This window comes from Pinus tabuliformis, chromosome X (assembly GCF_031772625.1).
Source record: "Pinus tabuliformis cultivar Carrire ecotype Pingquan chromosome X, CPIR1, whole genome shotgun sequence".
NCBI lineage: Eukaryota > Viridiplantae > Streptophyta > Pinopsida > Pinales > Pinaceae > Pinus > Pinus tabuliformis.
This window is the reverse complement of record NC_142308.1, coordinates 488555184-488570261: the sequence shown is the minus strand read 5'-3', so window position 1 is coordinate 488570261 and position 15078 is coordinate 488555184. Positions and strand designations below refer to the sequence as shown.

The window sequence follows — 15078 nt, the reverse complement described above, 5'->3', positions numbered from 1 at the left end:
TGTAAATTCATGGGGTTATGGCCGACGGAGAGGGCGTTACATGTCTGGATTAGGAGCCATTGGAAGCCAAAGGGGGAAATACAACTACATCTGGGTTCAAAGGGCTTCTTCACTGTGGTGTTCACAAGCCTAGAGGACAAAGATAGAGTGTTCGAAGGGGGGCCTTATTTCTATGTTGCGGCAGGACTCTACATGCAGCCATGGATGATGAACTTTGTTCCGGAACGGGAGACTTTCACATCGGTACCAGTATGGATCAGACTATACTCCCTTCCTCTGGATTATTGGCTACCAGAATCTTTGAAAACAATAGGCAACAAGCTAGGGCATTTTCTAAAGATCTCAGAGGCAACTCTGAAAGGAAAATACACATCCTTCGCCCGAATATGTGTGGAAATGGACTTATCTGGGGCCCTTCCGGAAGCAATAATTTTAGAAGTGTATGATGAAGAATGGGTGCAGACTGTGGACTATGAGCATATCCCATTTAGGTGTCGCAAATGCCATGAACATGGGCATCTATTCAGAGACTGCCCAACAATCAATATGGAAGGTAATGGGAAAACTACTATGGATAGAGATCAAGAGGGTTTCACCAAGGTTGGGGGCAAAGGGAAAGGGGATAAACATCCACAAAAGAAGTTAAATGAGGACAGACATACAAGACACAACAGTTTCAAGATCCTAGAGGAAGAAGAGAGGAACAAGGAAACAGTCCAGGACATGGAGAACATAATTGAGGAACAGGAAAAGGTAGCTGACATGGAGGATATCACAGTAAACAACCAGCAAAAGGATGATCTACCAAGCTGTATGGAGATTAGTAGGGACTATGAGATGACTCCAAGTGAAGCGGGAACGGAGGACCATGAACTACAGGAGATTCTAAATAGGGAAAATCTAGATCTAGAGAAATTTCTGGAACAAGGGAAGAACATAGGAGTGGACTCCCTGCCAAAAGAGGATTATGACAGAGTACAACAGCTCTTTCTATGGAGATCACAATCGAAGGGAGTTGGAGTCAAAAGAAATCATGAAAGCCAGGAGCACAGTGGGGTCAAAATGATGGAGAACATACAGGCACAATCTCCAAAGAACTCAGGTAGGAAAAGAGGAAGAAAGAGAGAGAATGAGTTGTTGAACGAATGTGGAAAACTATTGATCAACTCAGGTAAGATGAAAGATCTCACCAGCTACTCCTTTACTAATCTTTCTTAATGAAGCTCACAACCTGGAATATTAGGGGCATAGGAAATAGAAGGAAACAAAGAAATCTCAGTAACAGAATGAAAGAAGAAAAACCAGATATGATTTTTATTCAGGAGACAAAATGTTCGATGGATAAGATAAGAGAAATTCATACTAAGTGGTTAATCAAGTATGAGTATCTAGAGGTTAAGGAAAATAACTAGGTGGGGGGGATTCTCACACTGTGGGATCCACAGAAATTTGGAATCCTGGATGCTACTATCTTTCAGTGGTATGTCAACCTGTAGGTGATAAGGAGGTATACATGATTACAAACGTTTATGGACCTCAAAAGCAAGCAGACAAACTCAAGCTTCTCATCTCACTGGAGGATCTAAGAGCAAGGCATCCCAATATGCCCTGGATCATTGCAGGAGATTTCAACATGATAAGATCTCTTTCAGAGAAAAAAGGAGGTATTAGACAGCTAGGCAGAGACTCCATGGCCTTCCAGAGCTTCCTTATGAACATGGGGCTAGTGGACACTGAAACAATAAATGGGACCTTCACATGGAACAACAAGAGGGGAGGGGCTTCTCAAGTTGCTTCCAAACTTGATAGATTTATTATTTCAGAGGACCTCCTTCTCACAGGCCCTGCCATGACAACTTCCATTCTGCCCTTTGGGGGTTCGGATCACTGGCCTGTACAGTTGGAAGCCACCTTTATGGGCACACCAAGAAATAGACCTTTCAGGTTTAAAAATGCTTGGCTCTCTCACCCTAAATTCACCAGCAACATTGATAAATGGTGGAGAGAGGATTTGAACATTCAAGGCACTAAAATGTTCATGCTCCAACAAAAACTTAAACATATCAAATCCAGACTTAAAGTTTGGAACAAAAATGAATTTGGCAATATCTTCAAAGCCAAAAGAGAAGTTGAGCAGAAGCTCCAGGAGATCAATCAAATCAACATCACAAATGGCTTCACTGAAGAGTAGCAAAAGCTAACTGACTCTTTGCAGGAAGAATGGGAAGATCGATGCTTGCAAGAGGAAATTTTCTAGAGGCAGAAATCAAGGATACAATGGATTAGAGAGGGAGAAAGAAATACAAAATTCTTTCATAAATCCACCAGGGCACACAATAGAATCACAAAGATCAAAGATTCTCAAGGGATTGAGCTTGTCTCTCACAATGATATGGAATCGGTCCTTGTACAACACTTCCTCAATATTGCAAAGGAGCCACTGGAGGATAGATCCAGGTTCATTGACCATTTCACTCAGTATATCCCTCAGCTGGTCACCAGAGAGGACAACCACAATCTTAATAGGCCAGTGTCGGAAGAGGAGGTCAGTGAAGTGATTAATGAAATGCAAAATGGAAAAGCACCAGGCCCGGATGGATTCAATGTAGACTTCTTCAAAGCTTGTTGGGAAACAGTCAAACAGGATATCCTCGAGGTTGTGGAAGACTCAAGAAAATCCAAAAAGGTTCTGAAGGCTCTTAATGCTTCCTTCATAGCTTTGATCCCAAAACAGGAAAATGCCATGACTCCTGATGGTTTTCGTCCTATAGCCTTATGTAATGTGGTGTATAAAATTATTTCCAAAGTGATAGCCAATAGACTTAAGCCCCTTCTACCATCTCTAATCTCGAAGGAGCAAACAAGCTATGTGGAAGGAAGACAAATCCTCAACAATATCATCCAAGCTCATGAGGTGGTACACTCTCTCAAAAGCAACAAACAGGCTGGTATGATCATTTAGTTGGACCTAGCTAAAGCCTATGATAAGCTAAGTTGGTCTTACATAAGAGCAATTCTAAGAGCCTATGGCTTTGACCAAAATTGGATAAGATGGGTTATGGCACTAGTCACCACGACCAGTTTTTCCATACTGCTTAATGGAGCTCCATCAAGAACCTTCACACCCTTCAGAGGCCTCAGACAGGGAGATCCGCTCTCACCATTCCTCTTTGTTCTCATGATGGAAGGGCTAGGTAGAGCGATCAAAATGGCAAATGCTGAAGGACGAATTCAAGGCATCAAACTCACCTTGGATGGAGCGGCAAACACACATCAACAATTTGTGGATGATACAATGTTGCAGGGCATACCCACAATCAGGGAAGCCAGAGCAATCAAAAACATCTTAAATGACTTTGCTATGGCAGCAGGCACAGAGGTAAGCCTCAACAAGTCCAAATTCTTTTTCTTTAACACTAATATTGCTATTTAGAGAAACATTACCAGAATTCTTGGGTTTCAAAGGGAACAGCTTCCTTCCAAATATCTTGGCATACCTCTTACTGACAAACCTCTTAGCAAGAAAGTGTGGGAGCCAATATTAAATAAACTTCAGGACAAGGTCAAAAAATGGACATGCAGGTCACTAAATTTGGCAGGGCGCCTTATGCTCACACATGCGGTCTTGCAGGCCATTCCCATCTTCATGTTTTCATCTCTTCTTGCTCCTCAAGGCATCAAGCAGTAGATAAGGAGCATACAAAGGGACTTTCTGTGGGGTAGAGGGGAAGAGAAAACGAAGTGGGCATTAGTAGCCTGGGACAAGCTTTGCAAGCCCAAAAGCCATGGTGGCTGGGGGCTTCATGATCCTGAGATCCTCAGCAGAGTTTCAGGAGCCAAACTTTAGTGGAGATGGATCAAGGAGTCGTCTGCTCCCTAGGCTAAGCTTTGGAAACAAAAATATGCCAAGTATTGGCAGGAGAAGGATCACATTAGAATGTCAGGACAAATTAGGAGCTCCCATATTTGGAACCTTGCCTGGGAAAATAAAAGTATTGTTCAGCAACATTGTTTCTAGGAGATCTGAGCAGGGAACCTAGCTCAGTTTTGGGAGGAAAACTAGCAACAGGAAGCCAACCTTTATAAGGATGAATTAGCAGCTCTCAAGAGTGACACAGATAGCAAAGGGCTACTTTTGGTAAAAGACTTCTAGGACCAAGAAAGGAATAATGGAAAATGGAGGAATTGGAAGAATCTAGGATACAGTGATGAGAGTCCTCTGAAGGCCCAAGCAGACGCTCTCACCCAGGATCTAGAGCATAGAAAGATTTTGGTTTCCTCCTTACCTGACCAATTAAGATGGGGGAAGAACACCGAAGGTAACTTTAACCTCAAAGAGGCTAAACAGGAAGTTATAGGATTTAACTATCTGAATCCTGATCAAGTCTGGAAGAAACTATGGCAGAGCCCCCACTGGATGAAAATAAAGTTATTCATCTGGCTAGTGCATCAAAGGAAGATTTTAACTTGGGAGAATCTCTTAAAGAAAGGCTTCATTGGTCCTTCCAAATGTTACCTCTGTGGCTCAGACGAGGAGACGATGGAACACCTTCTCAACCTCTGTCCTTTCACATCCAATGTGTGGGACTGGGTGGCCTCGATCTTTAGACAAACTGATAGGGACAAACTCAGTATATCCAACACTTTGAAGAACTGGAGGAAGAACTTCTTAGGGAATGATATTCTTAATAAAGCCTGGATTCTGGTTCCAGGCTTTGTCATATGGAATGTTTGGAAAGAGCGCAATAGTTGGATCTTCAAAAGCAAAACAAGCAAGCCCCAACACATAATTGACCAAATTCTAAGGCAACTCAAAGATACAGTAAGAGGCTTGTTGAGGACACCTCCTAAGGATCCTCCTCTACCCCAAGAGACGAGTATTATACTTCAGTTGGGTCTCCAGTCCATAAGCCCACAGGGAATAATAAAGAGAGTGAGCCAAATAAATACAAAAGTTAACATGTGGAAGCCTCCTTTTGGTTTCTTAAAAGTTAATATCGATGGAGCATCTAAGGGCAACCCAAGATTAGTTGGCTTTGGGAGTGCCATAAGAGATGATCAGGGGCAAATAAAGAAGATATTCCATGACCACCTAGGGAAGGCTACTAATAACATGGCGGAGCTTGTGGCATTAGAGAAATGCTTCGAAATCCTGGTAGATTCAAATTCACATAATATTATCATTGAAGCAGATTCGAAATTGATCATTAGAGCGGCCAAGAAAATATGCAATGGAACTTCTCCAGATAAAGTGTCGAAGCATTGGAAGTTTTTGCAGGTCTTTCACCGTATATACTCCCACCTACAAACCCTAAAAACTGTTAGATTTGTCCATGTGAAAAGGAAGGCTAACATGTTAGCGGATCGTTTGGTGAACAAAGGAGTCACCAATAGGGACAGGGATTCTCGGCATGCTTGGGAATTGTTACCTCCAAGAAAACTGTGGGAGGATTGTCTCTATTAGGCGAACATAGATATGGAGCTATGGATTAACAGGTTGGATCGAAGGGGTTCAGGAGACAGGCGGGGGGATGAAGATCCCTAAAACTGTATGCCCTTTTTGGTTTTGGCTGCAATCCAAAGCTCTGTTTTCTTTCGGTTGGATGGCAAAAGGACTGGCTCGGGAAGTACCACAGATTTGGTCGTCCATTTTTATATTGCTTAGCTGGTGTTTGACAGAGATTATGGAAGGAAGGCTCAAGAACCGCCCACCGGAATGGATTAACGGTCTCCGCCTGGCGAAAAGAGCACGCATGCTTTTTCGCGAGACGAGCGATCCAAAAACCACAAGTGGTATATCGGGCGGGGTCCAAGTGGTTTCTGGTTTTTTGAGGTTGGCCCCCGATTCCACTCTTCGTGCGACACGTTGTGGAGTGGAGGTGAGAGAAAACCACTCTCATCGGATGGTTAACCCTCGCGCAACTTGTCCGCCCGATATCTACGAAGACCGTCGGATCCAAGTCGGGTGATCAACGGTGGAGATTTGTTCGTGTTAGTTGGTTTGGTGTTCCGAACCCGAAAAAGTTTAAAAAGCTGGGCCTTAAGTTTTCATTGAGTCCATAAGAAAGTTTTAAATGTGGTTTATTGTTGGCATTCTTGTGGACCCTCGAAGGGTCGTTTGTGGTAATTTTGTGGGGCTCGGTTCTGTGGGCCTCGATTCTTTTGATGCATGTCAGTACGATCAGAGGGTCGATTGCTTGATTTTGCCCAAAGTGTTTGGTTGGATCTCTCTGATCGTCTTGTTCAGGCTTCTCATGGTTTTGGGTGCAGGGTTCGGTTTTGCTTGCCCTGCTATCTGTTGAACTTTCACAGAGCGGGTGTGGCTACATGTAAATTATGTACTATTGGCTAGATTAATAGAAGGTCCTACTCTTACTTGATCAAAAAAAAGAGAGTATTGCATATGTTATTCATTGTACAATGTGTAATGAATGTTCCTAATGGAGGAAATCTATAATCTCTCCATCAAACTCCATTTTTTTTTAAGTGGGTAAACGCTAAATGTTGATACCTAGAGCAACAATTTTTAGCCTCCTTAGAAAGGATCTAGCTTATCTATTTCATCATTGACTCCATAAAGTGCAAGGCACTAGTCCAATTCATTGGTGACCAACCTTAAATTTTCTCCATATTTTTCTCCCCTAAAATCAGTCTTTTTAAGGCTAGGGAAAAAATCTAGGGCTTGCAGCGAGATTTTAGGGAGGAGACTTTTTGGTGATTTCAGAGCCTAAACATCAAGCTTAGGGTCTCGGCTATCTAAGTCTCCATGTATGGGGAGCATCCACTCAAATTTCATGTATAAAATCTCTTGCCCTAGGTGTTGCTCTAAGAAGGAAACGCTAGTTCTTTCCCCTCAACTTGAGGACTTTCTTGAAGGTTGTATGAGCATAGTACTTGTTGAAGTAGACCATAAGAAGCCTTTTCTTTCGGGCCTTGACCTTGTGAATACCTATCACCACTGAAAAACCTCAAAACCCTAGGTCTTGTGTCTTCCTTTCTAGGGCTTTTCTTTGAAGCCTTGTACCTTTATTGAGCCTCTCTTTTGAATGAGCTCTAGCTTGATCACTCTGTGCCTTATACCTAACCTATCTATTCTAAGTGATCTCTTTCCTACCATGACTCCTACCATCAACAAAAGTCCGTAAAGAGCAAGGGGTTTTGGTTGAGGTGACATTGGGCATCTACCCCATTGTTAGCACTTTATCTAGCTTTTGTCTTGTAGGGTTTCCCTCTCCAAGGCCTGTTAGATTTTCTGGTAACAACATCAAAATTGCAAAGAGTTCAGTATTGTCCAATTATAATTGTCATTAACCATAAAGAAAAATATAAATTAAAATGTAAAAGTATTGCATTAATTCTAGGCTATTAGTGTTTTACATAACATGTCTTTCTGTTCTTGATCATTAATCAATGGCATGGTGAATCCTATAGACACTCATCTGAAGAGGAGCAAAATGATATAACTAGTTGGCTAAGCATTTGAATTGCATTTCTATTTTCAAAAATTTATGCAATTGATTTTTTAGCAATTTCAAGTTTTATCTTTATTTTTTTAATAATTATTCTTTCTGTTAACCAATCTTATGTCATTTCTTTTTAAATATTCATTCATATTCTTACTCAATCTCAAGTCATTCCTTCAGAATACATTCACATAAGTCGATGTAGGGGGCAGTTGCACATCTCCTGATGGGGGTTGAAGACTCCTGATTTCCCTTACCTCAGGGAATGATTTTGGGATGTCCCAAGAGCAACCATGTCAAGCACAGAACATCTTGGTGATGTCCTTGAACCATACCATGTGTCACTGGGATGGCAGGGAATGTTTGCTTCCATATACATGTCTCCATGACACAAAAGTCACCAGGGACACAATCATCATTCCCAACACACTTCCCCTTGATACAATGATACTACCACGCTTGCACTTATAGAACCACTAGACCACCTTCTTTACAAGATTGGGGCACACTGCGTTTCAGACATATGATAAACTATGCCAATTGATACATGCATCCTTGTGTTATCTATTTTCACTGTCCTAAACAAATATAATCATTGTGTCAGCCTCCAGCAATGCTAGATGTACTTCATTAAGAAGATTGAGAATTGACCACGGAATTTATTACTACAGTTTGAACTGTTACTAAACAGTGACTCATGCCAAAAAACATTTAAACACTACAAAGTTGATATTTGCAAAATAAAGCCCAAAGATTTGATAAAGCATGCTATAACATCCACAAATTTCTCTCATTTATATCCATGAAATCAATCAGTGTTGAATAAACAGATGATATATTTAACCTCGCAAAACATCTTTTTAAATGATTAGAATTTCCCACTTATTTTCATAATTTCCCCTTACCAAAACTTAGGGGCATTAACAGAAAAATGTGTACCTTCTCTTGATAGGCGCATGAAATGTTGAAATTCTGTCTGACTGGGCCTACTGTATGGCATCTCTTCCCTCTTTTCAGAATTTTTTACCTGCCAAACAGTCAACAAAATTTAGCAGATTCGTATTCAAATTTACCTTAAACATCACTGCAGAGATGGAGACCCCTCCTTGCTATTAGGGTTCAGACATGAAAATGAGATAATATACAACAAACAAGAAATGAATAGATTCTTACTGCAGGAAGGTCTGAAATTGCATCTCCTAGAACGACTGCTTTATGAAGCTTTGGCCGATTTATTTCATCATATGCAACAGCATTACGCTGAATCCAGAAAGAAAATAATTGCTTAAAGTTATAAACCATTTCATCTAGCTAGAGAATAAATTACAAAGAGAAATATATAAATAAGTATATGTGAAACCAAATACATAACCAAAATACACTTGAGCAATCCACGACGTACCTCCCAACTAACAGGGAAACCACCTCTTACAACAACATCATGCGTTGGTAGAGGATAGGGTGGAAGTTTCTGCTTACAAAAATTTAAGGAAAACAGTTATTCAAAAAGTGATGTTTGTGAACATTGAAAGCGCACTAATATTACCTTGAAATAATCTTTAACACAGCTAGGCTATTTGGAATCGTAAAGCAAACAGAAATCAAAATAATGAAAAACTATGTAACTAACACGATCAAGATTTTCAAAAAGGGAAAAAAACACCATGCTTCACATCCATTTAGAAACCCTCGTAATTTAAATGCTGAAACTTGTTAAGAATTAAAAGGAACAATGGCATATTCTTTAATTTCTAATTAGCCATCAGTTATCAAATTCATCATATCTTTCCACTCTGTGGTTGCAGGTCATTCTAAAAGGTCAGAGTATAAGCAACTGTAGAGAAAGAAGAGAAACACTTAATGAATTTATATTTACCTCCAGAGGGGAAGCACCCCATAAAAATGCCCGCATTCGGAACTGAGGTAACCCATAGCAGCCAGCAACCATCAAGCCAAGCTTGGCCTACAACAAAACAGAAAGACTCAACCATATACATCTATGTTTTAACCCCCAATGTACATTTCAAGAGAACTAAACAAATAAAATATGCAACCACCCTTGAAATTCAAACACTGATTTTTCTTCAAAAAAATTTCCAAATATAATATAACATATACATGAGATACCTGGTAATGCATCTTCACGAGACGACTCAAAGCATATCGCCCTAACAAGCCTCCAGCAAACTTAAGTATATCCACTACATTTTCCATTAGTATAAATCGTGGTCTTAGATAATCAACAATATCCATAAAAACAACAATTTGGTGGTTCCGAAGATCGTCTAGAGGAGCATTGACATTGCGAAACCGATTGAAACCACTGGCACCTTGACAAGGTGGGCCGCCACAAATAACATCAACATCGCCCTAAGCATCATACAAAATGATCAGCATATTTAACCTTGTAAGTTTTCAACCAAAAATAACAAAAGACTGCCCTTTTTGAAGTTGAAAATCCTATCCTACAAGGCAAACTTTTTAGCCAGATTAAAATAATTACAGGTAGCGGCAGAATTCTCCTTCTTCTTCCAAGATTCACAAAATCCTTTAGCAGTTCCTCACAACCCCTACAACAAGGTTTTAAAACAAGTAAAGTAGACTCTAGACATATTGTGCCTAGCTACAAGAATAAATAAACCCGTTAACATTCAAAAGATGTTTTTGGAAAAACAAAGCCTGCAAATCAACCAAAGTGTCATACATGAACAATGAAATACATACGTTACACTATCATATGGCTCCCATGTATCTTCCTCTTCTGCATATCCTCTCCAGTGCACCTACAAAAGCTTAATAGATCTGTCCATTGTTATTCATACAACAAATTTGCATACAGAGAAATCTACAAATTTTCTCACAGGACGAACCCATAGAAAACAGAAGCAATTCTGAGGAGCAGTGACAAACTTAAAAAGCACCTTGAATTGAAGGCCACTTTTTCCAGAATCATCTGTACCCCAACGAATGCCGACAAGTTCTTCCACCTCATATTCTTCATCATCTAACTCAGAATCACTCTGACTATCAGCATTGCTGGAGTTATCATGTAACTGTTGTTCAGTAGCAGTTGATGCTACATAATCCCCAGAATCGACATACTTCTTGCATAGTTTTTCCCATTCTTTCAGCAACAACAGAAAATTTTCAGCTGATTCATTTCGGACCTAAAAAGAAATAAATTAGAACATCAATTGTGTCAACTGAGCCATAAATATCATATTCAGTTCCCATTAGAGAGAATATCTACGATAAAAAGGAACCTCTGTTTCTGGGTGATTGTATCTCAAGCTGTTGCATGCAGGCTGATCCAGGTCCACTGCCCATCTCTAGAAAACAAATACACAAAATTAAACAACATTAACCATGTTCAATGTTACAGATCCATACAAAATAAATTTAAGAAAAACGCATCCATGTATGAGTTACATGCTTCATTTTTTTCGAGAAATATATTGAAGTGTTAAGAAAAATGGTACCAAGGAAGTGTTTCTTAGTGCATTGGCCCTTTTGCAGAAAACACTTTAATAACTTTTCTGCCATGTGACAATATGAGTTTTATTAATGTCAAGGGGTAAAGTCACTTTATGAGGCGGTACATGTGTTTGGTATTTTATAATAAAGTCACTTTATGTTTTAAATGTGACTTTAAAAGAAAAAGAAACTGTATTTTTATTATTAAAGTCACTTTACATTTTAATGTTGACTTTATGAGAGAAATAATGCACAAGGTACAAAACATATTAAAGTGACTAAGAGTTCTTCAAGTGAAGGGGACAACATGAGAGAGGGAGTCAAGTGAGGGAAATAATATCTACCCTTGATCTAATGAGTTGAGATTTAATCTCAGCCATTAGATCTCTAGGGTTAGATTTCTCCTCATTTAGAGAAGACAAAAGGAAAAGGGAAAGGGTATTCTCATTATTCTCATGTGTAATATTGAGAAGAGAGAAGACAAAAGGAAAAGGCAAAGGGTATTCTCATTATTCTCATGTGCAATATTGAGAAGAGAAAGATAAGCTATTGAGGAGAGGAGAGCAAGGAGAGAAAGGAGGCAAGATTGCAGCCAAAGGAGGAGTTTGAAGTTCAAACAGCAGGAGAAAGAGCCCGAAATTTTCAGCTCATACACAGGCATGAATCCCGAGATTCTAGGCTTGGGTTCCAAAAAAATTCAGGCAGCTGTTCCAGGCAGTTTTGGCAGGGATTTCCAAGCCGAGTTCAGGCCAAATCTTTGGGTGGTATCTAGGCTGAGACCAGGCTGAAATTAGTGGAGATTCCCAGACCGAATTTAGGCCAAAACTGAAGGTGAAATCAGCCCGATTTGCAAGTGAAACTGGATCGCAATTTCTGGGTGAGCAGGCCCAGAAAAATACAAGTCTGTCAGCGAGACGTTTGAGGCCCTAGCAGGGTAGAAATTAAGGAATTCTGTCAGAGTTCGAAGCGCGGATTTCCAAGAGTATTTCTGCTACATTTGGCTCAGAAATCGAGGCAATAGTCAGAGTTCTTGCACAGAATTTGAGGCAAAAATCAGTCTGAGTTATGACTGTGGTGGCTCTAAATTCCAATGTTGCACACATCGCGATCGGGATTTAATCGGCGCCGGGAAAAAAGCGGAAAAAATCGTTAAAATCGGGAAAAAATCGGAAAAAAGCGGGAAAAAATCGTTTGGCACAAAAATATTCATTTTTTTTCAATTTTTTTCAATTTTTTTAATATCTAAACCATCTACAACATAAAATAAATACATTGACACATAAATATGATAAAAAAACTAATATATAAGATGTTTAATATCATTTCTAGCGCTAAAATCACACATAACATTGAATCATGTCCTGAATAGTAAGTCCTGAGTCCCAAGTCCAACTCAGCCTCAAAATATCAACAAAAAATATGATAATGTATCTCATCATGTCATAATGTCATATACAATAAAATGAAAGTCTAATCCTATTGATTTCCTCTGCCCCTCTTGCGAGAAAATGGCACAACTTTCTCTTTCCCTCTAGATGTAGAAGCTGGTGCCTGTGGTGGTGGAAATGGCAGTGGAGTCTGACGTGCTCTAGAAGCTGAAGAACTAGTAGTAGCAGCTATAGGAGGCTGAGGTGGACGGAGACCACGTCCTCTACTGGTGGTAGTGGTAGCCCGGGTAGCCCGGGTAGGCGGTGTCACCTCCTCCTCCTGCTCCTCCAACTCCTCCTCCCCCTGCTCCTGCTCCTGCTCCTCCTCCTCCTCCCCCTCCCCCTCCTCCTCCCCCTCATCCTGCACTAACCAATCCTCAGTGGGATCCATGAGAGGCCTCTCGGTCTCAACCCTCCATTCAGCAGTGGTGTCAATCCCATCCAATGAGATGGCTTCCGTATCAGGTGTCTTCTCTAGTTGTTTCACCCACAATCGAAGATTGTAGTAGACATAGACCATGTCATTAAGTCTATGGGACTCCAACCTGTACAAAGTTCATGAAATAATAAATTAATAATTAATAATTAATATTATAAAAAAAATATTGTTTAAAACTTTAATGAATTCAAAAATTTATTTGGAAATTTGCAATATTTTAAATGTTTAAGTGTTAACCTATTGCGCTTCTTGTTGTGTATTTTTTCAAATACACTCCAATTGCGCTCACATCCCGAGGAGCTGCATGTTTGGCTGAGGATGCGTATGGCAAGATTTTGCAAAAGGGGTACTCTGCCACCATACATCTTCCACCATGCGTCTACAACAAAATTACAAATAAAATTTTAAATAAACATAAGAAAAAAATGGAATTTGAAGAAACAATGAAATTTGAAACAAAGTTACAAAGTACATACTACAAACTAAAAAATACCTGGCATTTTAACCGTCCTATCAATGACAGCCATATCAAAGCCAAATAAGCCACCTGACAACTTATATTGCTCAATTTGTCTAGAGATCTCCATACGTTCTTCTGAAGATCTCAACATCTTCTGGACACAGGTTAATAATCCTTCCACGACCTCAACATCAAAATTAAACCCACATGCATAAGAAAATGCAGGGTTCAGGAAAAGCCCAGCAGCATGAATGGGACGATGGAGTGTGTTGTTCCATCGCTCATCAATGACCTTCCATAGAAGGAGTTGTCTCTGGAACCCATCATCTCCCTTGTCATCATAGTAGGACCGAATGGCTTCTTTGGCCCTGTCCATGGCTTCATACAAATAGCCCATTGCGGGCTTCTCACCATCTACCAACCGAAGAACCTTTACCAAAGGTTCAGTGACAGCGCACACCTCCTGCACTCCCGCCCAGAAGTCTTCTTGGTATGAAACAAGTCTGCAGACGGCCTCTCCTTCTGGTTTGCGGCTCATTGGCGAAGAACGCCACTCCTCTGAAACAAACATTCTCTTCAAATCCCACATAGAATTCAAGAGGGATTGAAGAGATATGAAACTCGTCGCAAACCGTGTAATGGCGGGGCGCACCAACTCTTTGTTGTTGGTGCATTTTCTCATCAAGCTAAGCACAGATGTGTGATTGTAAATAAATTTTGTGATGGTTTTTGATGAGTCAACAGCCTCTTTGACAAAGGGAATTTTCCCTATGTCCTCTAACATCAAATCAATACAATGGGCAGCACAAGGTGTCCAAAATAAAGTAGGATGCCTGTCCATAAGCATTCTACCAGCAGCAACATAATTTGCAGCGTTGTCCGTTATGACTTGGACAACATTTTCTGCACCCACCTCCAAAATAAACACATCCAGCAAATCACATAAATTTTTTGCATCTTTGATTTGATGAGTTGCATCAACAGATTTGATAAACATAGTCCCCAAGGGACAACTAACCAAGAAGTTTATAAGGGTTCTCCCCTTTTGGTCAGTCCAACCATCTGACATAACAGTGCATCCTGTTTGTGCCCATGATGCCCTAAAATCCTCCAATCTTTGGGTGCAGTCACGCTTTTCATCTTGAAGAAGCCGGCCTCTGAAATCATGAAGAGAAGGGAGTTTGTACCCCGGGCCAACACTGGCAACAGCATCAAGAGTAGGTTGGAAAAATGGATTATTCCTTATAATGCTGAAAGGAATATCACTCCAGAGGAGAAATTTTGTCATCAACTTGTCAGCTTTTTCTTTTTCAGTTCTTTTCATCATTGAACCGATAGTGGTTGTGAACCAGGTGTGGTTCGAGGAACAAAATATGATGATGCAGCAAACGGATTGACTGACGCTGCAGTAGAACCTGTGCCACTTGGCCCACTTCCTTCAGCTGACCTTTTTAGTTGCCTTTTGAGTTCTTCTTTGGCGTCTCTAGTGTGCTCTAATTCTCCCAATGCTCTCATGGCTTTTTGGATAATTTCAGCATTTGTCTTTAGACAGGGCCCCACATCACGTCCAGGGATTTGTGCAAGGTGGAACTTCAACCTGTATATCCCCCCGAATATTTCCTTTCCACACAACTTGCAATACAAGTTTTGTCTATCATTCGGAGTTTTAGGGTCACCATATTCCCAGAAAGGATCCAATTTCCTTGGCATGTTTGTTTTTGAATTTTGAATTTGCAAACCTATGGAAAAATAAGGATTAGGAAATAGGAATTTAGGATTACATAAATGATAATAGTAAATACAAATTACAATTTA

The 15078-nt window shown here is 40.3% G+C and overlaps 1 protein-coding gene across 2 annotated transcripts in view; it reads right to left on the bottom strand.

The window, feature by feature from the left end:
- LOC149140800 (DNA (cytosine-5)-methyltransferase CMT3-like) overlaps positions 1-15078 on the bottom strand; it is a 362012-nt gene that overhangs the window by 86932 nt on the left and 260002 nt on the right. For both annotated transcript variants that reach the window (XM_089447880.1, XM_089447881.1), the window contains 9 exons: positions 10727-10792; positions 10385-10630; positions 10188-10246; positions 9967-10033; positions 9591-9833; positions 9340-9426; positions 8866-8934; positions 8637-8723; positions 8403-8490 (listed from right to left, as the gene is read on the bottom strand). In XM_089447880.1, coding sequence (XP_089304006.1) covers positions 8403-8490; positions 8637-8723; positions 8866-8934; positions 9340-9426; positions 9591-9833; positions 9967-10033; positions 10188-10246; positions 10385-10630; positions 10727-10792 — 1012 coding nt within the window. The remainder of the gene's footprint in view (positions 1-8402; positions 8491-8636; positions 8724-8865; positions 8935-9339; positions 9427-9590; positions 9834-9966; positions 10034-10187; positions 10247-10384; positions 10631-10726; positions 10793-15078) is intronic.